At 41.4% G+C, this 25,974-nt stretch overlaps 2 protein-coding genes, 2 long non-coding RNA genes and 1 other non-coding gene across 11 annotated transcripts in view; 3 read left to right on the top strand and 2 right to left on the bottom strand.

Annotated features, from left to right (window-relative positions):
• The window catches only part of ern1 (endoplasmic reticulum to nucleus signaling 1), a 32,581-nt gene extending 26,226 nt beyond the window's left edge, over nt 1-6,355 (bottom strand). For 2 of the 3 annotated variants that reach the window (XM_020051289.3, XM_034295285.1), the window contains exons 1-2: nt 6,019-6,354; nt 2,234-2,354 (exon numbers count right to left, since the gene is read on the bottom strand). In XM_020051289.3, coding sequence (XP_019906848.3) covers nt 2,234-2,354; nt 6,019-6,096 — 199 coding nt within the window. In that variant the 5' untranslated portion in view covers nt 6,097-6,354. Of the gene's footprint in view, nt 1-2,233; nt 2,355-6,018 lie in introns of all 3 variants that reach the window. The other variant, XM_034295286.1, reaches the window with a different exon arrangement.
• A 111-nt stretch (nt 6,356-6,466) lies between these two features.
• Nucleotides 6,467-7,458, top strand: LOC105013031. The gene is made up of 4 exons (XR_828214.4): nt 6,467-6,584; nt 6,774-6,875; nt 7,083-7,158; nt 7,343-7,458. It is a non-coding gene; the product is annotated as an uncharacterized LOC105013031 (long non-coding RNA).
• A 30-nt stretch (nt 7,459-7,488) lies between these two features.
• Nucleotides 7,489-7,630, top strand: LOC114840441. Its single transcript, XR_003782635.2, has one exon. It is a non-coding gene; the product is annotated as a small nucleolar RNA SNORA50 (small nucleolar RNA).
• A 267-nt stretch (nt 7,631-7,897) lies between these two features.
• tex2 (testis expressed 2) overlaps nt 7,898-25,974 on the bottom strand; it is a 37,730-nt gene continuing 19,653 nt past the window's right edge. For 2 of the 5 annotated variants that reach the window (XM_010874268.4, XM_010874269.4), the window contains 9 exons: nt 25,542-25,857; nt 20,387-20,613; nt 18,124-18,285; nt 17,803-17,902; nt 13,351-13,471; nt 11,990-12,103; nt 11,397-11,606; nt 10,502-10,622; nt 7,898-10,012 (listed from right to left, as the gene is read on the bottom strand). In XM_010874268.4, coding sequence (XP_010872570.1) covers nt 9,857-10,012; nt 10,502-10,622; nt 11,397-11,606; nt 11,990-12,103; nt 13,351-13,471; nt 17,803-17,902; nt 18,124-18,285; nt 20,387-20,613; nt 25,542-25,857 — 1,527 coding nt within the window. In that variant the 3' untranslated portion in view covers nt 7,898-9,856. Of the gene's footprint in view, nt 10,358-10,501; nt 10,623-11,396; nt 11,607-11,989; nt 12,104-13,350; nt 13,472-17,802; nt 17,903-18,123; nt 18,286-20,386; nt 20,614-25,541; nt 25,858-25,974 lie in introns of all 5 variants that reach the window. The other 3 variants (XM_010874273.4, XM_010874271.4, XM_010874272.4) reach the window with 3 other exon arrangements.
• Nucleotides 12,012-13,836, top strand: LOC117595245. The gene is made up of 3 exons (XR_004576419.1): nt 12,012-12,095; nt 13,373-13,506; nt 13,689-13,836. It is a non-coding gene; the product is annotated as an uncharacterized LOC117595245 (long non-coding RNA).

Genomic DNA, 25,974 nt, shown 5'->3' with positions numbered 1-25,974 from the left:
CTCTCTGGGCGTTATTCAGGGAGGCCTCAGGGAACACAGCAGGTGTGTGTGAAAGGTGACTCAAGGTTGTCCCTGTACATATTAAAGGCCATTTTTAAAAAACAACAGGAACAGAGGGCTCAGACTAGGACTAACCATTTATCAGTGATGTCATATCAGGTGGAACTCGCAAGTTAGACTGTTGACAACAAAGGTCAACAATTTATGATCCACCATTTATAAAAACGTGTGTAGCACCACTAAAATGGTGTAAAGTAAAAGTGCTAGCCTTAATATACTTCTTTTAGTACAGAAATCCCTGCATTGGCATGCTTATCATGAAATGCTCATCCTACTATGTCATCTCAAATGATTTGTTCAGGTATGAAAGTGATCAATACTAGGGGTTCAACCTTGCCCAATGTTGATTAATCTGTTCCATTCATGTCCACTGTTAATAATTAGCTGGGCAATCTGAACATCTGGAACGATTTGGCCTCAAAATGGAATCTACTCTGGTCCTACACAGCACAGCTAAAAGACAAAATAGCCAACCCCTGATGCCTGATTCCTCTCTAGGTTTCTTCAAAGATTGTTGTTCTTGGCCAAAGGAAACTTAAATAGAACTCTTCAGTCACACACACCAGCAGTGGGCTCAGCCGCAAAAGAAGGAGGCGCAAGTCCTAATACCTACTGTAAAATATGGTGGTGGATCTTTAATGTTATACAGTGAGGGAAAAAAATATTTGATCCCCTGATGATTTTGTACGTTTACCCACTGAAAAAGAAATGATTGGTCTATAATTTTAATGGCACATTTATTTGAACAGTGAAAACAATAAAAACACCAGAAAAACACATGACAAAAATAGATTTATATAAATATTTGACCCCTCTGCAAAACATGACTTAGTACTTGGTGGCAAAACCCTTGATGGCAATCACAGAGGTCAGATGTTTCTTGTAGTTGGCCACCAGGTTTGCACACATCCCAGGAGGATTTTGTCCCACCCCTCTTTGCAGATTTTCTCCAAGTCATTAAGGTTTCGAGGCTGACGTTTGGCAACTCGAACCTTCAGCTCCCTCCACAGATTTTCTATGGGATTATGGTCTGGAGACTGACTCCGGGATCTTAATGTGCTTCTTCTTGAGCCACTCCTTTGTTGCCTTGGTTGTGTGCTTTGGGTCACTGTAATGCTGAAATACTCATCCACGACCCATTTTCAATGCCCTGGCTGAGGGAAGGAGGTTCTCACCCAAGATTGGACGGTACATGGCCCTGTCCATCGTCCCTTTGATGCAGTGAAGTTGTCCTGTCCCCTTAGCAGAAAAACACCCCCAAAAGCATAATGTTTCCACCTCCATGTTTGACGGTGGGGATGGTGTTTTTGGGGTCATAAGCAGCATTCCTCCTCCTCCAAACACGGCGAGCAGAGTTGATGCCAAAGAGCTCGATTTTGGTCTCATCTGACCGCAACGCTTTCAGCCAGTTCTCCTCTGAATCATTCAGATTTTCATGATGGAGAGTTTGGAATCTGATTGATTGATTGCTTCTGTGGACAGGTGTCTTTTATATAGGTAACAACCTGGGAGCCAGAAATCTTTGTGATTGAGAGGGGATCAAATATTTATTTCTCTCATTAAAATGCAAATCAATTAATAAACCTTTTTACATGGGTTTTTCTGGATTTTTTTGTAGTTAGTCTGTCTCTCACTTTTCAAATAAATCTACCATGAAAATTATAGACCGATCATTTCTTTGTCAGTGGGCAAACAAAATCAGCAGGGGATCAAATAATTTTCCCCATCACTGTAGGTCTATTTTTCTTGTTTAGTCAACATCACAATTAACTCTATAACACACCTGGGTATTTTAGTCAAAACCCTGTCAGAATGCTGGAATGTGGTTTCCAGCAAGACAATGCCACCAAGCACATTTCAAAATCCAAAAACAAATAGTTAATTTACGAATTCTTGATTTTTGTGGACATGAAATCAATTGAATAGGGCTGTCCATAAATCCGAATAACAATAAATTCCACCAAATGGCTCATTACCTGTAATGTCGATTTTTCTTTTTACAAATGAACTACCAACTGCTAACAAAAGCCCAGAAAGAGCTGGCCTTCATCGTGATTCCTGAGGAACACGAACAATGACCATCGGTATTGCAGGGGTAACCCGAACACATAACAGCATCTAGAAGGGGACCAACTAACAGGTGCCAGTGAATAACTCAGGTTATCTTCCTTACCTTCTTTCAGTGTCCATTTAATAGAGCCTGATTTCTTGCTGACGGCATGTAGATTTCCATCCAGGGTGGAAACAAAGAGCAGGCTTTCGGGGAGAGAGACAGTGCTGGCTCTGCAAAAACTCTGCAAGGCAATACAAACAATTTTTCAATTACAATGTTTTTCATAACAAAAAGAGCATCTTATTATAATATCTCTAGCATTCTACATGTTTTTAGGCTTCCAAAAAAATTCAGATGCACTGCAGCATTATTTGCAAAGCAGCAAGATAAGTATTTTGTTGGTATGTAAGAATCAGTTGCCGCAACATCAAAGTAGCAATTTGCATTGATTAAAGAACACCATCTCAGCAACAGCATAATCTTATTAGAATGTATCATATTTTGTTGAGAAGTAATAAGTTACATTACAGTACTTGAATGCAGGCTAAAATAGGATGAAGATCTATTTTAGCTGATATTAGAGCAAAACAATGTAGCACACAGGATTGTGGTCATCAATCGCAGGAAAATCTAATGATATGCGTGCCCCTACACAGAAACCTGATTCAGTTCCGACACAATTCCAAACCTCTGGGTTGCTAGGTCAAAGATGCAGTGCACGTTTTCACAGAAGGTGGGATCTCGAGCTATCAATATCCATTAGTTTACATATCCGCTAGATAACAAAACAAAATGATCTAGTGTCTTGAGTCTTCTTTGATGTGTCTCGGAAAATGTAGTGTAATGCAAACAAGTCCATAGACAGGTGTACTAACTATCCACGCACCAGGACACAACTCCATCCAAATGGGTTCTCCAGCCAGCCAACATAGACAGTGAGCCTGTTTTGTTTGTTTCTGAACATCATCTGTCCTCCTTTAAGTTTATCCTATTAGCTAACTACAGGTTTACAGCTGTGTAGCCTAAACATATTTACATATCTTCAGAAAGCTGCATTTATGACTGTGATTATTTAATTAAAAACACCATATTAAATTGTTTTGACATGGTTATAACATGGCCCATCAAGCAGTTTCATTCTCTTAGGACACATTATGGCAATTGGAAACAATTAACAAAATAATAATATTCTACTACCATAATGGTATGAAACACACCTAAATACATGAAAGATAGGCCTAAATCTGAAGAATACAGATTTATGGTAAGTAGTAAATAAAATGTATCAGTATGGTGTTGAGAAGTTCATGAAAATGTCAGGGAAGATCAAGTAGAAAAGTGGTTGTAGAAAAGAAGACATGCAATGCTTTGAATTGCAATTTTACCAATGTCCATTTAAACATGTCCTACACGTCTTCTAGTGGTGCTGTGCCTAAGTCACTGCCTCGCTTCGCAGCCATGTCATTACACTCTAACAACTACTTGGGGTAGGTTGGGAGCCTGCAAGCTCAACCTTGCTTGTTGGCCAGGGAATGCTCTCTCATCCACAGCTTCTGTACTAGTGAAAACTTATTGGTTGAGTAAAAAGTGTGATAAGAAGCAAAACTGCTTTGCGAGCTACGAATCCAAGAACAGTTCTCAAACTTCAACTCATATGAATTTGCAAACCTTAGTTCTTCTGGACATGGGGCAAGGCCATACTTATTAATAGGAAATCATGAAATTGGGATGGATGAAAATGTTAGAGACAAATGTATAATGTTAAAGGGGACAAGCTGAAATGAGCTGTATGTAAAGACTGTTTGTAAAGACGGCTAATGATATTAAATAGGCATTTGATTTTGAGAACTGACAGTTACAAAACATTTCATAGATTCACTGTACAGTGGTTTATGTTTAAACAATTGGAGGGACCTAATGAATTTGAAGTGGACCATGAATTGCATCATCCAAGTCACAGGTGTGTCCCAAAGTTGATGCGTTATTATTACCCCAAGCCACTCCGTGGAAGTCACATTTGGAGTTTCATCAGCGTGATTATGTAGGGCACCCCAAGCAAGCGCCTAGAGAATAGGAGTCAGTTTGAGATTCATGGAAAAGGCTTGTGTAAACACTGGACACCTGCGGTTGTTCCCACAAAAATATTTTAATGTACCAAGAACAGTACAACAATAATAACCAGTTTATTATTATGTATCCCCACAAACCACCAGCCTGTTCTCAGTTTCACAATCATTAACAGCTTTGGAACATCTGCTGGTGGTTCGACTGATAGATGGAGCATGCTGCTTGATACAATAATTAACACCTTCGTGCCTAAAAATAAATCTAAGAGCTCAGATCTAGACTGGCATGTTTCTGAGACTGGGAGTGGGTAGCTGCCCCTCGTTGGTCTAGATGTTTCAATGCTTTGAACAGGGAAAGAAGTCAGACATTATGTAACACTGCTGGTGTTGCATATTATACACAAACTGGGCGAAACTAAATTATTGCAAAAATTATTTTGCAGTTCCTGTAAGAGAAAGAGAGAGACAAGGAACGAACATGCCTAAAAGTAATTATGCTGTGCTATTGAAAAGAAAACTCAATACAAAAGGTTTTACTACTTCTTTAGCAAATGTTTTCTCCTTTTTGAAGGCTTGGTGTGGTGTTCACAGTTTGTGTGCAGGCATTAAGGTATACAGGAACTAATGATCATTATCATCTACTTTGGTGACTTTAAACTCCACAAAGAGGAAATATCTTTTTTGGAGATGTTGATAAGTTGCACAGGATGCATGTTGATAAGTTGTCTTTTGCATGCATCTTGGGCATCTTGCACTCACTCCACCACCTCGCATGTAATGTCCTTGTGGTTCTCAATATCTTATAACCGTCGATCTGTTTTGCCAAAGAAGTGTACAAAGGCAATTATGGTCAGATGGCCAAACACTAGGTTAACGGTTGTGCACGGGAAACACAAACACTTGTTGTGCACGGGAATTTGTACACCCCCCCCCCCCCCATTGGTCAACATTCACTTTGTCTCTGCTGGTCTCGGTTCAGTCGGGTCTCACGTGTAGCCTAGCCTTATAACATACTACAGCAACACAAAGTGCCTGCACAGCCTCTGGCCTTGTGATAAGATATAGTACACTATATAAACACACTCAGTCTCACACACATTCAAACATGGAGTACACACACTTGAACTCTGAAACATATGGCTTTTTACTCCAACAGCTCTTGTTCAACTCTGTCTGTGTGGTGGAAATAGCGACTTGAATGATAAATAGTAGTGCCTAACCATAAACCCAACATGGAATGAACGGACTGCTTTTACCTTACATAAATAAACCACATTTTCTAGTTCAACTGACAAACACCACTGCGAAGAAACCAACGTCTGATTGGTTTAACAGAGAAAAAGCTATTCATATGGGTCTGGGTCTAATCTTATCTACTTAGCGGTCTTACTACAATACAGGGTCCCTGCCTTCATCTTGGAGTGATTAGATTAGCTAACTGCATGTACAGTAGTTAGACCTAATGCCTTGATGGCATGCTTGCTGAATAAACGTTGTAAAGTTACACAACAGCTTGCAACCTATCCATGTCAGGTTGCTAATAACTAGCTAACAAAGAAAGTTCGACTACTACAGTACTAAAGTTTACTACAAAAAAAATGGTCTAGAATACTAGCACGTCGAGCATTATCACTAAATACTAGCTACATTACAGTACATGTTAGCTTGACGTAAAAAAAATCTGCCGTACTAAATGTGAACTTCAGTACTGTAGTACAGTAGCTGGTGCCATACCCGTCTTTTCTGTTAACTAAACTCCACGGTCATTACATTATTAGCTAACTAACTAGCTTTAGCTGGGCCAATTGAGAATCGTATACAGGATAGCAAACTACTTACCATATGAAACGAGTCAATGTAGAACAACAACGTGAAAATGCCCCACACAAGGCCCCGACTGCTAACCGTCCAGTCCATCTTATAGTCCAACGCCGAGCCAGTCCAAGTTACATAGAAAATCAGTAGATACAACTATTTTAAAGAGGCTTCCCCGAAAAAGTATATTTATGGTCTCAGAACATTTCAGATTGTCTGAGGCGCAAGCTAGCTAGCGTAGGTATACTTGAGACATATTTTATCAATGTATCTGGCTGTAATGCCTCAACACCTGGACAACTTGCTTCTTCCTGAAACGAATAAGTAGGACGGACTAACTGAGCGATGTCCAACGAGTGTGAAAAGGGAATTACTAGGATCTGTCTCAAATGATCTCAACCAATAAGCAAACCGATATACACCGGATATGCTTTGCAAGCAAATATAAAAGCATCGGTTGGTTTCCGGTTTTATATTTTACAGCAAGATGGACTGGTCCGGTATCGGTCGGCGCAGCAGTAAATGTAGAGGGTACAATTTTGTACCCTATTGTTTGCTGGACATTCAAAGATGATTCCATAAAAACTCAAGTGAGTGACTAAATACATTTAAATATCTCTATTTTTGCTCGATTACAATGGCTGTAGTTAAAGCATGTTGTTCACTGTACATTTCCCTTTTCTACGCGTATTTACTTTGTTTTATTTTAAAGAACTGTAATAGTACAATTAATGTCAAGTCAGTGATATGTCTATGTTTCAATTTAATGTATTCCTCAGGAAAGTCGTAGGCCACGTTAAAGCGCCAGTCGTGTATAGACTGCGCACGTGGCTGGCACCATGGACCTCGTTGGAACTTGGAACCCATGGCGTCCTGTTTAGGTAACTGCACGCAATGGCTTACTTTCTTATAATTCAGTGGTAGTGTGAGTGGTGTATTTAGCCTTCTGATTGAAAAATGAAATCCCTTTTTTTTGTTTTTCTAATTCAGCCCAAACGTTTTGATTTCATTGTTCTTGTTACATTGTTCATTCTTCTTGGGTGAAATCGGCATTTTAATCGATCTCTTTGTACCCGTGAATATTCCAGATAAATGGATCAGGTCTTGGAGTAGATGTATACTGTACAGTATGGCTCGTTTCCCCTTTGCATTCCCCCCAAAGATGTAAGTAAATACTGATTTTATGATCTGTAAAATATAATGCAGATTATTGGTTATGAATGATGTTTTACGCGTTAGACTTCTGATTGACAGTGAAGTCACCTTTGTATTCTGACGTTACCCATCTTCAGATAAATTAAATGGAAGGCTTGTGAAATGGTAGGCTTATTTCTGCTTCTTTTCCCAGGGATCTACAAGAAGTCACGGAACAAGACTCTCCTGATGTGGCATATGCAATGAAAAGTGGCTTCCACTATAACTCCATTGTACCGAAGTGAATTGTCCAATAAAGTCACAACTGTAGTGGAGTGTTCTTTCTTTATTGAGAACTGTATGCACTGTCTTTGATCCTGCGGAGCCTTCTCTATGGCTGCCTAGGCTAAGTTACAGTTGCAAGAGCAAATCAAAGGCTTGTAATAACTGGGGTTACTTGGCATTTCATCCCAAGTTTCTCTTTTAAATACAATTCACAGTTAATCTTCTTTCCCAAACTCATTTCTGATTATGAATGTGAGCACAGCTTTTGTTGAATTTAAGTTTCACATGGATCCATGGTAGAGCTGCGTGCACTGTAATAGGCACACTTGGTCCCCTTAGTTCGAACTATTGGTGCTTAAATGGTATGTCTTAGCATATGATCTTTTCAGATGGGCAGATGGCATGACATTTTTATAACCTCTTCCACCATTAAAACATGTTTGAAAGAGCTTAAGAACAATCACTCAAACCACAAATAGTCAAATGAAGGCAAGCAAAACTTTTATTGAGCCAAACCATAAAATACTGTGCAATCATCATTGAACATTAGAACAATGCCTGACTCACTGCCAATGTAAGAAACAGTAGCATGAACAAAGACATGGCCATATGCACACAAATGGCACAAAACTGCTTTTTAAAAACCAAAATTCACTTATTCAACTACACAGGAATGACTATTCAAAAGGCACTTCTGCCTCACACTAGTGTCCAACATAATCATGAATGAAGTTATGGCCTAAAAAATGTCACATTTAAAAACAAAAGGTTTCAGTTATTAATGGCAAACTTAATTTACCTGAAAAAAGAAAACACCAGTTTCCACTTGTCTGGGTATTACAGTAGTTTTTCCCCCCTCCAGCGTATGTACATAGACAAAGTATTTGAAGATACAATTCTCACAAGAGCAGTCGTGATGGTCATTTGAATAACCAGTTATGGCCCTCCAAACATTCATCATGTGAGTGCATGTGTAGCAGGAGAATGTTACATAATGATTTACGACCTCCAATCCCTGGGATGTACCTGATCGCTCCCCCAGATCTTGTCTGCCTGACACCTATTGAGTCACATATGCTCCAAAGAATTGCTTTGTCAGTAATTATCCTTGATTAGAACTACAATGGACGTATGCTACTAAAACAGGAAAGTGTCACCCTCCCTGTTTTTGAAACATACATCTTGAGAAACACTGATCATAAAAGAGCAGTGTGAGAAAGTGCTTTTTGGCCAATAAAACAGCATGACAAAAATACATTGGACTTCTACATTTAAGAAAAGTTCATAGGAAATCAGGTCAAGGAATATCTCCTACCTTGGCAAAAGCATTTGGTAGTCGGTTGATCTTTTATCAGTTAGGGAACTTTCTCGGTTACTTGTACAGGTACATTCATTAAACCGTGTGTGTTTTTATACATCATAGCTGTAAGACTAGTGTGTCTATATACATTTATGTATGGTTGCTATTTGCACAGTCAACGTGGTGGTTTGACTTCAAGTTGATGAGGCAGTGGTGTACAGAACACACAAGTCCGATGTGGTCTTTGCCTCCCCTTTTGTGTTTGGGGGTAAGATGGACAGGGGTTTTAGCTGGTATTGATTGATGCACAGTGGTGTTGACCTGTTAGCATAAGGATTACCACACTGAATGGCACAGGAAGTGCCATGGATGGGGAGGTAGAGAAAGGGATGGACAGTCTAACAATGTCCTATGAGCATTAGATGCTGAAGCAATGTGCCAACAAAACAGAAAATAGCATATATATTATAAACAGCACACTAAAGAATTGCAAGGTAGGGCCACTCAATTTACACATACATTTCATTTTTGTCTACTAGGTTTGGTGCAGCAGCTGTACATCACAGGTATTGTAGGTCTTTCTCTGCGTTCCAGTGCCTGGCAATAATTTTTTGACCACGCGCTGTAATCCTAAACCCAGTTTATGCCTGTTTCTAACATAGATCCTTTTTTTTTATCCTGTCCACGATCAAATTGTGCTCAAATCTTCTGAGTGGTGTGGACAATTTAAGGGACTCGTGATCTAATTGGGATCAGATTAGGATGAAGATGCATCTTAGAGGCAGGTATTAACACAGCTCAAATGTTCTGTCTCCAGGTGAATCCATGTCTGTTATCAGGATGATTGACACCATCATCCCCTTAACCTTTCTCTTACTAATATTCCCTCAAACCAATGCAGTATGTCTCAACCAAGTGAGAGGTTAGCAGTTCGTCTTTCGCGCGGTCTCTTTCCACTTCCTGATAGAGTAGCCACAATCTGGCATGGCTGTGGGATTGGCCCACTGTCCTGAGGTGAGGACAGTACGCCCCGCCCACTGCAGCACCAGTGGTTACTGAGATGGCAGGTGGCCTGGCCCTCCCTGTCCTATCGCCATGGCAATGGTGTATCCTTAGCGACCCCCTGTCAATGAAAACTTGTTTTCACATGTCAAAGAGCTCAGGCTCCATCAGGTCTGGGTCCCTTAAGGCATTGGTTGTGGTTCTCCCAGTTACCAGGTTGGCGTAGGAACGGGTATCCATGGCAGAGTGCATGATCGGTAGCCAGAGGTCATCCATGTTTGGCATCACAAATATTTTCTGTGAGAATAAAATCAAAACACAACAGAAGCTAAAAGGGGTACATACATTTATAATCATCCTATTATCTCATGTTCAACAACAATAAAAGTATATACTGCAAAAATCACTTTGGAATGTGGAATGGCAGTAATCATATTTTGTATGGTTGGATTTGGGGGCAGTCTGGAAAGATTTCCAGTTTGGTTAGCTGGAATAACTTAGTTGGAATAGGAAGAAAGTGGTCCTCAGTGTAGAGTTCTAGGTGCAGCATGCTCATTAGATGAAAACTAGGGGAGTGCCTCAGTCTCCCATTGTGTCATTCCCTCTTTTGAAAAGGAACCCTACCTTTCAGCAACTGTTGAACTAAAACATAAAAATTATATGATTAAACAAATTGCGAAGAAACCTTACCTAACCAGGAAGGTCCTTGATTTTAGACCATGCACTAAATAAATGATCAGATAATTCAAGCAGAGAGCAGTCCTACTCTCCCAGGTGTCAGTGTACCTGAAACTCCTGGTCAAGTTTCTTCTCAATCCAGTCGGTGACATGGGCCAGCGTGACCTCCCTCTCGCCCAACTTGGGCCGGGCTTTTAGCTCCAGGCGGGGGGGGCTTCTGAAGCCATACCTGCAAGAACAATGTTCACTACATGACATTCATTAACTTCCTGAATCCTTTTGTCCTCTGAATATGAACTCATTTAAATACGATTAGTCTAGTCTTCCTGAAAGTAACTAAATGGGGGATCTCTTCAAAAACAATGCTTTACTACTTCAACTAATGCAAACTAATCTCTGCACACTCCATAATTGTTCCATAATAAATAGAACATTATTTTGGTTGTGAGTGGGTGTTTTTATTATTTTAAAATGATATACATAAAATATATTTTAGTGGCAAATAATGATTAATTTCCTCTTCTACATGTATGTCAATATATGACCAGCAGAGGGCATGTTGGTTATTGTGTCTACAAGCCAAACTAAGAAATGCTACTGTAGATCTCCGTAGGTGAATACCTATTGGTTATTCAACAGTCAGATCTTCCCTTTGGCCCAAGATATACCGAATTCTGTCTTTGGAGGGAGGATGTTGGATAAAGGTGTTTAAAAATACCAAATCTTAATTGTCGAGGGAGGATTTTCATTTCTATAAAACTTTTAAAAGGACCATATAATAATATATATTTTTTGACTAAATGTAGATCAGAGGTTACATTTGTATTTAATTACCATTAGTGTGTAAAATTTATTAATTCTGCATATTTTCTATACATTTACAGTGTACAGTTTACATAGAAAAATATTTCAATAGACCCCAAATATTAGTTTTTGTATGATGGTATTTGAATGTACGATATACTGTATTATTTGTGTTGATGTGCTCTACAATGGTACGTACCATATCCTATCGGTGGGTGGAGGTGGTATGTTGACGGCCAGCGTCCCACGGCACTCCTGCACCTCCACGGTGAGCAGCAGGGGCGTGTTAGACACCTCCTCCATCTTTTTCTTAATAAACTCGGTCTCTGTGGCCTTCTGGAAGTACTTGGATTTGGCGATCTTATCCACAAAGCGCATTATCTTACTGGGCCTGTGGCCTCCGACAAAACTGAGGCAAAATAATGTGGTGGACAAGGAGGATTACAGGGAGGTGGAGGAGATAAAAAAAAGGTGTCATCACTTATCCATTGGTACCTCCCTCTTTCTCTCTAGCCTCCCATGACACAAATCAAAGACCAGGAAGTGGGTGATTCTGTTACTCAGGGCTAAACAGAAGGACTGGTCTGTGTCTGTGCGGCAGTTAAAACAGTTGTAATCACCTTAAAAATTAGTCTGTAAAATAAAACATAACAGGATTATCATACTGTCCTCTCTGTATCATCCTAATTGTGAAAGAGCTTCAATTCATAAACGTCTATAGAAACTCTGAAATCCATGTACACACTGTAAACAGAGACAGACAGTGTCTTGTTGCTAATGATGTCTCCTCACCCCTCCGCACCCAGCATGTCCACGGGAACTTCTGGTGGATCCTCCTCGTCAGACGATCCAGCGCTGGATGACTCCTCGTCACTGTCCGCCAGACAGTAGGCCCGAGGTCTGGGCCTGCAGACACACACGATAGTCATACATAAACCAACGAAATACCATACTCTTCCACTGGGTTCCTTCCACGTAATACACACCAAAACATGAGCAGATCAAATGTGATGAGTGCATGTCGACTTTAGAAGATGGAGGTGAGTGTCAACGTGTGTTGATCGCTATTGAGAGCCGTGTTAACAGTAGTGAGCCCCAGACATATCCAGGTAGGTCCCAGCCGCTTGAGTTGTTGCTCGGCGCTTAGATTGACCCCAAACAAAAGCACTGCTATATGTGTTTCAGTACTCACGTCACTGCTCACAATCCCCAGCGTTTGCATAGTGATTCTCTTAGGTTTTTTGACAAACCAAGTACCCTCAGAAAGGCATTTCCTGGTCAGCTTAAATTCTACTAATAAATCACTTAATAAACATTCCTAGAAGTATCGATCTCTCAGAGGCTTTGGCTTGGAAATAGTCTGGTCCCAAGTCTATGCCGTCTTGCAAATTCCTGTGGTCACTGGCAGGAATAGATGGCAGTACGGCAGATATGGGACCAGACTACCTCCCTCCCAAGGCAACCGAGGGATTGATTAGCTAGAAGAAAAGCTCATTCCATTAGACAAAGGGTGAAATATGAACAGGAAAAGAAGAGGGATGATTTCAGAATGCCAGGCAAAAAGAAATAAACCTTTCCCACACTAACCAGGAAAGAGACACGTCCACGGAAGTCAGAGGTAGAATCCAGATGGGGAGGGAATGAAGGAAAGACAGAAGTAGGAGAGGAAAATAGATGCAAATGTGACCGTTAATAAGGCCTGTCATTCAAACCCATTGTTATTCAAGCCCCTCCCGTGGAGGTTTTTGGTCCAGCTCAGCACTGACACACTTATTTAATAATAATCCATGTTATCGGTGATTAATGTTATCCGGCGTGTTAGTGCTGGGCTGGATCAAACGCCTACATACCCTGTGACTCTAAAGGTCCATGACTGAACTACACGGCTAAAAACAAATCTATGGTAATCAAGCCATTTGCACATGCTCAGTGTTGTGTTGACAAAGCCAGATTGTTGATCTTGACGATTAAATTAAACTGCTAATTATCACCTCTCAGCTTCCACGCATTAACTAATTGCACCATTGTGGGAGGGATACAATAAACACTTTTACACTATGACAGTCAGTAAAGGGAGCCATTAACATTTTGGGAAAGCCTGACAGCTGTTTTTTAACCACAAATATAAAGATAACATGTTAAATAGTATATACCCTTCTTTCCCCTGCTCCCCAGGTCCCTCCCCCTCCTTCCCCAGACGAGCCAAGTTCATCTTCGTCTCCAGGGTCATGATGAAGGAGCCAGCGTAGGACACCTCCAGATCAAACCACAAACCTAGAGGAAGAGAGAAGCTATTCAGCATTGGAAATGTCAGTTGTTTCAAACGTTTCTGTGCGTTGTGTTTGCACATTTTGTTTTTACACAGAAATGAATTGAATTGAGAGTGTGAGGGGAGCAGAACAGGGAAAACAGATGTTTCTAGCGTACCATTGACGGCATCGCACATAGTGGAACATTAATGACACACAACCTTTTTTACATTTCCCTGTAGTTAACACCCCGCCCATCGTTAAGGATACAGCCAATTACTAAACAGATGATATCTGTTAGATACTCCTAAAGCATGGCATCATCTACCGCTTATCCGGGGCCGGGTCGCGGGGGCAGCAGTCTAAGCAGGGATGCCCAGACCTCCCTCTCCCCAGACACTTCCTCCAGCTCTTCCGGGGGGACACCGAGGCGTTCCCAGGCCAGCCGGGAGACATAGTCCCTCCAGCGTGTCCTAGGTCTTCCCCGGGGTCTCCTCCCGGTGGGACGGGACCGGAACACCTTCCCAGGAAGGCGTTCCGGAGGCATCCGAAACAGATGCCCAAGCCACCTCAGCTGACCCCTCTCGATGTGGAGGAGCAGCGGCTCTACTCTGAGCTCCTCCCGGGTGACTGAGCTTCTCACCCTAAGGGATCGCCCAGCCACCCTGCGGAGAAAGCTCATTTCGGCCGCCTGTATCCGGGATCTTGTCCTTTCGGTCATGACCCAAAGCTCATGACCATAGGTGAGAGTAGGAATGTAGATTGACCGGTAAATCGAGAGCTTCGCCTTGCGGCTCAGCTCTTTCTTCACCACGACAGACCGATACATTGACCGCATTACTGCAGAGGCTGCACCGATCCGTCTGTCAATCTCCCGTTCCATCCTTCCCTCACTCGTGAACAAGACCCCTAGATACTTAAACTCCTCCACTTGAGGCAGGTACTCTCCACCAACCTGAAGTGGGCAAGCCACCCTTTTCCGACTGAGGACCATGGCCTCAGATTTGGAGGTACTGATTCTCATCCCCACTGCTTCACACTCGGCTGCAAACCGTCCCAGTGCATGCTAAAGGTCCTGGCTTGAAGGGGCCAACACGACAACATCATCCGCAAAGAGCAGAGACGAAATCGTGTGGTCCCCAAACCTGACACCCTCCGGCCCCTGGCTGTGCCTAGAAATTCTGTCCATAAAAATTACGAACAGAACCGGCGACAAAGGGCAGCCCTGCCGGAGTCCAACATGCACAGGGAACAAATCTGACTTACTGCCGGCAATGCGGACCAAGCTCCTGCTTCGGTCGTACAGGGACCTGACAGCCCTTTGCAAAGGACCCAGGACCCCATATTCTCGAAGCACCCTCCACAGGATGCCACGAGGGACACAGTCGAATGCCTTCTCCAAATCCACAAAACACATGTGGATTGGTTGGGCAAACTCCCATGAACCCTCCATCACCCTGTAGAGGGTATAGAGCTGGTCCAGTGTTCCACGGCCTAGACGAAAACCACACTGTTCCTCCTGAATCCGAGGTTCTACTATCGGCCGTATTCTCCTCTCCAGAACCCTGGCATAGACTTTCCCAGGGAGGCTGAGCAGTGTGATCCCCCTATAGTTGGAACACACCCTCCGGTCCCCCTTCTTAAAAAGAGGGACCACCACCCCGGTCTGCCATCCCAGAGGCACTGTCCCCGACTGCCACGCGATGTCGCACAGGCGTGTCAGCCAAGACAGCCCCACAACATCCAGAGACTTGAGGTACTCAGGGCGGATCTCATCCACCCCCGGTGCCTTGCCACCGAGGAGTTTCTTGACCACCTCTGTGACTTCAGCCCGGATGATGGACGAGTTCTGTGCATTAGTCACTGTTACTGTTGCTGCTCTGTAAGACGGAGTCCAAGAACAGAAAGAGCTCTATCCCGTTTTTCCTCAGTCAAACACACCACACACCACGTGACAGCACGAGCCAATGAGTCAGGCGGGTGAGCATTGACATCTATGCCTGTGGGGCATTCTTTCTAGCACCCTCTGGTGGGTGCACAAATGATCCACAATGTGAACAACAGTTTTTTATTTTAACATTGATTAATGACAATCTATTCAGTATAGTTTGGTTGTCCCTGTATAAATACTACTGTAAAATGTTAAACAGTATAACCTCTAAAGAATAGCTGTTCCCATTAAGGAAAGAAATTCTAATGTTGTTTCTCCGGACTAACCCCAGGGTTTCCTGCTTGATAATTAATTTCTGTAAAGCCTCACACTGTGTCAGACAGGCAGGAGGTGGAATGATCCTTCTAATGTAATAAACAACAAAAGGTCAACACTATGGCAATCTTTCCTCTTCAAAAGCTGGCTGAAATTACCAGGCTAGATCCTGGTTCGGGTGGGAAAGGTCAGAATCTAGCATCAGTTCGAGCAATGAAAGGGTCCAAAAAAAATTCTGAAAAATGTAATCAATTTTTAATGAGCTGAAGCAATTTCTGCAAGGTCACAATGATCACAGAATTCTACACAACAGAATGTGATACAAAAGCATCGTACAACATTACTGTAAGACCACAACACTACTGCATTCAAGCCTGAATGTGTGGTCTAGGGTGGTCCGGGGGCCTGGGTTGCTGACTTCAGTGTACTGCTGCAGCATCTGTTCAAAGCCAGACCAGCACTTTTCACACAAAATAATCTGCAAGGATTGTAGCTTTCTGAGATTGTTGTGCACACTTAGGTTGTGCGAAGGCTTGTTGTGTGAAGGCTCATGTGCTCAAGTTGTGTTAGTATTTTTAAGCGCTCAAGGTCATTGATTTGTTAAAAACCACATCACCGTTCAAAAGACAGTTGTTCCCTGGCAAATTCAACATGACTTTTGTTTGGAGTGTATACAGAATCTCACAAAAGTGAGTACACCAATCACAAGTAGTGAGTGTATAGCTTGTATAACAGTGTAAATTTGCTGTCCATTCAAAATAACTCAACACACAGCCATTAATGTCTAAACTGCTGGCAACAAAAGTGAGTACACCCCCAGGTGAAAATGTCGAAATTGGGCCCAGTTGGCCATTTTCCTTCCCCGGTGTTGTGATTCGTTAGTATTACAAGGTCTCAGGTGTGAATGGGGAGCAGGTGTGTTAAATTTGGTGTTATCGCTCTCACACTCTCTCATACTGGTCAGTGAAAGTTCAACATGGCACCTCATGACAAAGAACTCTCTGAGGATCTGAAAAAAATAATTGTTGCTCTACATAAAGATGGCCTAGGCTATAAGAAGATTGCATAGACCCTAAATCTGAGCTGCCGCACGGTGGCCAAGACCATACAGCAGTTTAACGGGACAGGTTCCACTCAGAACAGGCCTAGCCATGGTCGACCAAAGAAGTTGAGTGCACGTGCTCAGCGTCATATCCAGAGGTTGTCAAGCATGGTGGCGGGAGTGTCATGGTCTGGGGCTGCATGAGTGCTGCCGGCCCTGGGGAGCTACAGTTCATTGAGGGAACCATGAATGCCAACATGTACTGTGACATTCTGAAGCAGAGCATGATCCCGTCCCTTCGGAGACTGGGCCGCAGGGCAGTCCAAGACGACCACTGCCATGCTAAAGAAGCGGAGGGTAAAGGTGATGGACTGGCCAAGCATGTCTTCAGACCTAAACCCTATTGAGCAACTCCATGCCCAAGAGGGTTAAAGCAGTGGTGGAAAATGATGGTGGCCACACAAACTATTGACACTTTGGGCCCTATTTTGACATTTTCACTTAGGGGTGTACTCACTTTTGTTGCCAGCAGTTTAGACATAAATGGCTGTGTGTTGAGTTATTTTGAGGGGACAGAAAATGTACACTGTTATACAAGCTATACACTCACTACTTTACATTGTAGCAAAGTGTCATTTTTTCATTGTTGTCCCATAAAAAGATATAATCAAATATTTACAAAAATGTGAGGGGTGTACTCACTTTTGTGAGATATTGTACCTTTGAGACAAACACCTACACCTGAAGGATAGCAAAATCTGAAAAAATTGCTTCCCACCAAATGGACACCACTTGAATATGGAAACCACATTCGTAAGAGTGCTGATATAAGATATTTTACCCCTTTAGAGTATAATGAATAACATGACATGGAAAGGCCTGACCCTAGATTAGTACTCTTACCTTGAGATGCTTTATGAATACAGGCCCAGAGGTATAAAGTGTCTGTGACAGATATATAATGTTTAATTACTCTGGTTAACATTGCCAGGCATATGGAGAGACTGAGACGAAATAAGGTAAGTGGAGGCACAAGGAGGGAAATGAGGAACCGTTTTTCAGTCCATCCTCAGACATGAGAAGAGAAACAGAGAGAAAGAAAGACTACCTTGATGGTCCACAGTGGGCTCAGAGGCATGGAGGATCTTGGGAATAGAGAAGCCCATGTCCAGTGCAGTCAGAGTCAGCTCATTCATAAAGTACGGCAACTGTAACACACAAGACAACATGTGTACCTTAGACAGTCTGATTTCAAGTGTTTTCTCTGTTCCATCTGATTACATGCTGGTGTTTTGAGAAGCAAGCGAGAAGAAGAGAATGCATGGAATCAAAAAATAATATTGACAAATAGCCTAGCTTTCTGGGACAAAAACGGATACAATTAAAATGTGTATATATGTGGAGACAAATGGGAGATGCCAAGACCCACCCTAATCTTACTGAGCTTCATCTGAATCTTCTTAGAGACCATGTCAGCCCAGTACTTCTCCACCAGGAAGTCCCAGAACACCCGGCCTATAAGGGCATTCACCCATGCCTCGGGCACTGGCCTTTGCCCCTCCCCCAAACGCTCACACAGGCTTCTGTGCAACTGATAAAAACAACATCGGAGTTAAATATGGTGAAACAAAGCAGGGTTTTTTCTGAGTCAAAGGGGCTAAGGTGGTGGGCGAGATCAGGGGCATGTCAGTGGACAGGGACATGGGAGTGGCGGTCAGCTTGTCACACACAGAATCTAAGAAACTTAAAGGCACTTCCCTATCTTCATAATGTTTAAGACATTTATGTAGAATTTCTTGAAATATTTCTCAATTGAGCTGACAAATGTTTGTAATTTTAAGCTAATTTCCTGCAATTCTAAACACTTTCCCATGAAGCTGAGAACAAGTGCACTGCAAATATTACTCACACATTTAGCATTTTAGATGTTGCTGTTCTATAAAATTAGCGTTGCAACATAAAGTTCTGACAATAGCCTATCAGCAAAATTACATATCACACTGTTTTGGATATGACAGATCCACGTCCTATGATATCATCTACATTTTCGTCATTTAACATACTGATTAGAAGACGGATGAGTTGATTTCAAGAATAGGCTGATTCATCATTACAATATACTTGCCAAAACAGCTGTAATATCATAAGGATGTATTTGCACAAAACAATTCTGATGTAAGATTTCCAGATTTCCAGTGTTTCAGTTAGGTTAGATCTATACAATTTTTTATGTACAAGTAAGCAAGCATTCAGATAAATAATCCACTTGTTTAGAGAGAAAATGTTGAATACTTTTTAAATAAAGTAGTAATATGTTAGATGAGTGTGTTGGGGGTAACTGGCCCCCTTGTACAAGGGGTAATTAGCTCCCCTTTATCTTTATGTATGTCATTTGTATAATCACAAGCTCAGTTTGTGCTTGCTAACTGTAATTAGTATTAATTTTATAAAACAGATTAAATTGATTTTAATACATGTGTAAACCCTTTTGGGGTAACTACCCCTGTTACCCCAGTACAAAAAGAAAATTTTCTTATAACATCAAATATCAAAAAAAGTATAAATTGCATCCGTTTGCTTCCCCTATAGTTTATTCTCCTTAACCTAATCATCATCCACATACCATTTCCCCCAACATTTTTCTTCACTAGAAGGCACAAAAGGATTCTAAAACCTTCTAGTAAAAACACTTAAGATTGTGATCTGTCATTTGTAACTCAAATAAAAAGGAACTAAAATATTATTGAACAAAATAGTAAGGTGGCCGATAATAGGGGATCGTATATTTTTTTGCCGTGTCGCTAACCAACTAGTTGAAAATATTTATATTTCCACTGACATTTCAGAAATGGTCATTAATAATGCTAGTTCACATTTGTATATCACTTATAATCACTAAACATTGACAATTTGATCAAATGATTACTCGGCACAAGAAGATATACAGCTCTGGAAGAACCACTGCACCTTTTTCTTTCCTTTCTAAAAAAGTTGAAAAGAGGAACAGAAGCGTTTAATTTGCAGTGGTCTCTTAATTTTAACCCTTCTGTTCCTCACTCAAAACCTTTTCGATGTTTTTGGAAAGGAAAGAAAAGGTGCAGTGGTTTCATAATTGTTTCCTGGAGATGTAGGCCTATTTCAAAACTGCAGTGCCAATAATAGGGGTTCCACTACTACCAGTACCATGCGTATTCTGGTGAAGCAGTGTTTAGGAGTTTGGTTTAGAGAACAGACAACTTTTAATATTTGCTAGGGCTAGCCTGTAGCTATAGCATACCAGACAACTCCTCACAATATTGACAATAAAAAAACGAAGATTATTTCAATAAATGTATAACTAAAGAAACGCTCCGTTTGTTATCTTCCTACCACTCGCTAGTGACTGATCGTTCAGAATGTGCCGGGAATAACAAGCAAACAGGAGTCACAATGGACGATTTAAAGGAATGTCAATTAGAACTTGATTCTGCCTAAGCTCCTGGCAGTTTGTTCTTCCTAGATGACGAGCCTTCTAGCTGCCTACTTTCTGCTGGGAACATTACTGAATTCAGGGGTTAAATTGGGATTTAGGAAATGGGAGGACTTGGGTGGCGGGTTTGTTTTCCATGATGGACCAGTAAGAACTATGCATTCACTACTATAAGTTGCTCTAGATAATAAGAGTGTCTGCAAAAACAAAAATATTCTGTTACCTTCTTGTTGGCTCCAGGACTGCCCTCTGGGCTGTGTGTAGGGCTGCTGGCAGGGGGGCTATCGGGCGGTGCTGGGGGGTTGACATACTTGACCATGTAGACATTATAGTCCAGCAACATCTTCTGCCGGACACCTCCAACCAGGGAATGCTCCTTCTGACTGGGCTCGTCCGTGAGACTGCTGCGGCTGCTGCTCCTGCTGTCGGCTTCCAAAATGTGAGGCCGTTCTGTTGTAACAATCAGACCGAGGTTCAAAACACTATCTGAAATCATTGTTAAATACATCTGTGTTCAGATGTGCTTGATTTCACTTTCTTCTTAGAATGGAACCAATCATGTCCAACCGGACCCAACCTGCAGTCCAGGCAGGCTGTACAGTTCCTTTTGAAATACTTGACGGATTTAAATTGTATTTTAAGGAACTTGTTGACATATGAACCCTGGATTGCGGATGCTGTCTTGGCTAATATGAGTCTTTCAAGCCACCAGGCTGGCATATTATTTTCCTCCTTTTTGGAGCTTTGAGTAATGCAATTGAATCAGGAAATTTCAATAAAAAATCCTGTAAAAACCCAATGATCTGCCGTATATGCATGAAGACAACACCAATTCAAGGGATGTTGGAAGACAATTCATATTTAAGTAGAAAAATGCATTCAACATTTTGGTACTGTAACTATAGAGGTTTCAAACATAGATCAAACATAACCATACTTGCGGGAACACATTGTAAAGACCAGACCAGACTCCACAGACCAGACCGTGGTTTGGGGTTTAGCAAGTCAAAAGTTGAACATTCGTGTTTAGTTTCTCAAAATCTAAAAGGCAACTTTTAAATTTAAGCCAAGTACTTATGTAACTGTAACTGTATTATTTACTACAACCACATGAAAGTGGCAAACTGACACATTTACAACTGTCAAAACTTTAGCTGAAAAGTGTACATACATAGAATATTGACAAGTCCAAAATTGTATCTCTCTTACAAAATAATAACCAATTGTTGAGGTAATTTATAATGAATTAAATGGTAAAATGGTTTCCAAACTCACTTCCCTGTTTACATAATTTGCATTACCCACATTTTGAAGTCAACAATGTATGGGAGGTTAAAACTAGATGGCGATGCCACTTAAAATTCAGCTGTCAGTTTGTCCACTCCTTTAACAGATTGCCAGTTATGTCCTGTTCTGGGGTCCTGTGAAAACAGATGGTTCAGTAAAGAGCCAGCTGGTGAAGGAGAATATAGTGCTCTCTGCTAATACTGGCTCTCTTAAGTTAAATATGAGCAAACAGGGTTGTGAAAAAAAAGTATTTGCAGTTTATCCTCTAGGCATTTAACTCAAAAATCTAACCTTTAATTTAAGTTAATTGACTGAAGAAAAAATTATAATGTGAAATAAATGTAATATTTTTCTCCACAATGTGTGCCACAATTATTGGCAGCCCTAGAAATGTTTAAGATCTAACTTAAATACATTTCCATTCATATTTCATGTTTTTAAGTTCACCTGAGTGATCTGGAACACTTAAGTGCTAAGCCATGAATTCCTGTTTCATTGGGGTATAAATATAAGGCGACACACAAGCCAAATTCCCATAGTCATCTGTCACGTTGAGTAGCAGCAGGACACAGGCGCAGAGGTGGTGGATCGAAGGACTTTTAATAAACAGACTTACTAACAACAGGATCAAAATCAAATTAAAGCTGCGAGCAGCGTTTCAGGGGGCCAAGCAGGGCACAGGAAGCATATCACTGCATGCTCTCATTAGAGGAATGTTTTGCTATTTAAAAATGCCCAATGCCGCTAGTAGTCAGGATGTCCAATCGAAGGAGAGGAAATCAAAACAAAACGACCTTGAAACCAGAAATTGTCCTAAACATTTGAGAAACATTTGAGAAGGTATTACAGAGGGGATATATATTGTTGTGTGAAGGCTGAAATGTACAGAGTGGCAATACATTTCTGAAATACAAAACATGGGACATCTCAAAGGAGAAACGAACCAGGGGCAGAATATTGAAGAACAGGGATGTCCCCACTACACCACAGGGGCTACTGGAGGTACGGGCTGCTCTCTATCCTCTCCAAATGTATTTTTTACCCCAGCCATTACAATTTTGCTGAGATAAAGTGGGCAACAAAACGTTAGTAACGGAACTAAAGTGTACTGTTGTACAAATATTATTATAGATGGCTAGCTAATAGCTATACATCCTGGTCCAGTCGTCCTTTACACCAATTGTCATCCAAATCCATTCAGCTGTTTTGGAGGAAATGTCGTTTAAGTGTGTTTTTATCAACGGCAAAATCATGAGAAACATCGGTTATGTTTATAGCGCCCCCAAGCGGTATTTTTGTATGGGAGTTTTCCTGTCCATTCCTCGCAGACACATTTACGAGTATGTTTGTTTCGTAGCTGTTTGATGTTCCATTTGGGTTTAATGGACGTCTAAAGTCATAGACCCGCCCAGCTCAATTTCATTCGCTGATTTCGGCCATCAAACAATCAAACACCTAACTAATTACACGTTGCTTGAGAGGTTTAAGCATCTACACTTTGCCAAACATTGCTGGAACTTGTGGGACAGGGTTCTATGGTCAGATGAGACCAAATCAGAGCTTTGTGGAAACAAACACCAGAGGGGAGTTTGGCGTAGACAAAGATATCAGTGCAGAAATGTACCTCATCCCCACTGTTAAGAATGGTGGTAGATCTGTGATGTTGTGGGGCTGCTTTTGCCAGACCGCTATTAGATTCTGTCCATGTTGTGTTAAGTTTCTCATGCCCATATCCTATCACCGCTTAAGCAGAGCCGACCAAGAAGAGCGAAGGTCTCTTACTGAGTGGGTGAATGAGTGACTGACTCAATATCTGTATAGCTATTACCTAGCCATCTACTGTAAACTCTTTCTAATTTAATGCGTTAAATGTAGTGTAGTGACACTGTTAAACTTGATATTGGTTGGGATTAAGGCTGTCACAATATCAGATTTTCACTACACGATTATCGTGGCCAAAATAATTCACGGTAACGATATTATCGCGGTATCTATAGGAAATTTTAAAAAAAAGTCTATCAGTCAAATTCATCTTCAACTTTGTTTAATGTGTTTTGTTTCCTCTTTTTTGGCAAATGAATTACACTCAAAATTCTAGTTTATGGAGGTGGAGAGAGTCTGGTACCATAACAGTACAAGCAAAAAATAAAAGCATACATAAAGAACAATGACAATGGACAGTGAAAAGGCAGCCGAATGATCTGAACCACAAAGGCCTAACACAAAGAGGAGCTTTTGTAAAAATACAAAGACCATTTGCCTAAAGAACAGGCTAATAAAAGGTGTTAATTCAAATGCTAGTGTATAGGTTCAGACTCATATGTTAAGCACATGCATTGTTTGTCCATGCTATGAAAACATTTAGAGTAGATTTTGGAAAAATACAACGTCCTTTTTTCCATGTGAATAGTCTACAAAAACCGTGCTTCTTTCTAGACCTCTCCGGGGTTCTAGAGGGTCTAAAAAGTTGATTTCAATGCCAGTGCACAGGTCCAGTCTCGTTGTATAAGAACATGCATTTGTGTTTGACTATAAGTGACATGATAAGGTATCAAAAAACCGAGAGGTGTTTTTGGAAAAATACAACTTTGGTTCCCGCGTATTGATTACTATATTATCATGTGTATTATTTAACATGATATCAATATAAAAAAATTAAATATCACGGTTATTGTCAATACCGGTATATTGTGACACCCCTAGTTGGGATGTTAGCTAATAATCTGTGGAATTTCGACTTATTGGTTTAATATTGCAGAAGTTAGCTTTTTGCATGTTTAGCTTGGCGTAGTGATTGAAGACACATTGGAGACCCCGGTTCGAATACAGGGAGGGCAACATCATTCCTTTTAATTGCGTGCCGGACAAACTAGGTTTGCCTAGATCCTTTTCTTGTTCTTCCAAAGTCCCTGGACTACTTGTTAGGCTACATGACTTTGTAGACTCCATAAAGTACCAGCAGATATTAAATCAAAACCTTACTGTCTCTGCCAGGAAGATTAAACTGCCTCGTGGTTGGACCTTCCAGCAGGACAACGATCCAAAGCACACCACAAAATCAACATCAAAATGCTTCATTGACCACAGAATCAAGGTTTTGCTATGGCCATACTAGTCCCCCGATCTAAACGCCATAGAAAACCTATGGGATAAGCTATAGTTCCAAGGTGTTACGTCTCAGTTCCAAGGTGTTACGCTGCTATATTATTGTGCTGGGGGATATGAGGGATGTACTACTAACTTTTCTCAGTATCCTCCAGTTTAAAATTTTAGGAGGAGATGAGGTCCTGGTCCACACCTGCGGATTACCTGGTTTGGGGGGTCCGTTGCTGTCCCTGTCCTTGTCCACCTGGTCATACTTCTGACCTAGTCTAAAATCAAATAGACTCTGGCTTTAGCCCAGAGAAATGTATTTATTATTCCAATTGGACTCTTAATATCTCACCCGGCACAGCCAGAAGAGGACTGGTCACCCCTCTGAGCCTGGGTCCTCTCTAGGTTTCTTCCTAAAATTCGACCTTCTTAGGGAGTTTTTCCTAGCCACTGAAATTCAACACTACTGTTGTTTGCTCCTTGGGGTTTAAGGCCGGGTGTCTCTGTAAAGCACTTTGTGACAACTGCTGTTGTAAAAAGGGCTTTATAAAAATATAAAAAAATAAATAAAAAAAAAGCTAAAGAGGAGAGCTCACATGTGTGGACCTCAGAATCTGAAGGATCTGAAGAGATTCTGCATGGAGGAATGGTCTCAGATCCCTTGCCATGTGTTCTCCAAGCTCATTATGGATTATAGGAAAAGACTCAGAGCTGTTATCTTGGCAAAGTGAGATTGCCAATAATTAAATGACGGGGTGCCAATAATTGTGGCACACAGACATTTGAGAAAAGTATTTGTTTTAAGAATGACTTACTTCAATTGGAGGTTATATTTTTGTTTCTATTTTGAATGAAAGATAAATAATAAAGACCTCACAGCTTCCTTTGCTCATATTTACCAAGGGTGCCAATATTTGTGGAGGGCACAGTAAGTCTACTGTGTGTGTGTGTGTGTGTGTGTGTGTATATAAGTGTGTGTGTTTATGAATCAACCTTACCGCTGACTGGACGTTCACTGGGTAATTTATTTGCCTGGGACTTAAGTTTGGATGCCAACAGAATCCTTCTGAACCACTCCTCCTTCTCACGACCCGTCCTCCCAAACAGGAACAGGATCAGATCCCGCTCCCTGGGGTCCTCTCCACCCACTGCTCCCCCTGGACCATCTACCTTCTCCAACTTCTCCTCCCCAGGCTCGGGCCTCTCTCCCTGGGCCTTGGCCATGAAGTCCTCCTGCTTGGCCAGCTCGATACAAATGGGGTACTTCTTGTTCCATACGCGCTTCCTGGCCAAGCTCTGGGGCACCAGGTGGATCTGGGGGAAACATTTGGATGTTACACGCTACATCACTTTCCTGGGGATGGTGTGAATATTAGGCTGGCTGGGTAGTCATTTACAGTAAATCCCTTGTGAAGGAGGCCCACCGTAATG

Source organism: Esox lucius, chromosome 11, assembly GCF_011004845.1.
Source record: "Esox lucius isolate fEsoLuc1 chromosome 11, fEsoLuc1.pri, whole genome shotgun sequence".
NCBI classification, from domain to species: domain Eukaryota; kingdom Metazoa; phylum Chordata; class Actinopteri; order Esociformes; family Esocidae; genus Esox; species Esox lucius.
The sequence above is the reverse complement of the archived record's forward strand: the minus strand, read 5'-3'. Positions and strand labels throughout refer to the sequence as shown.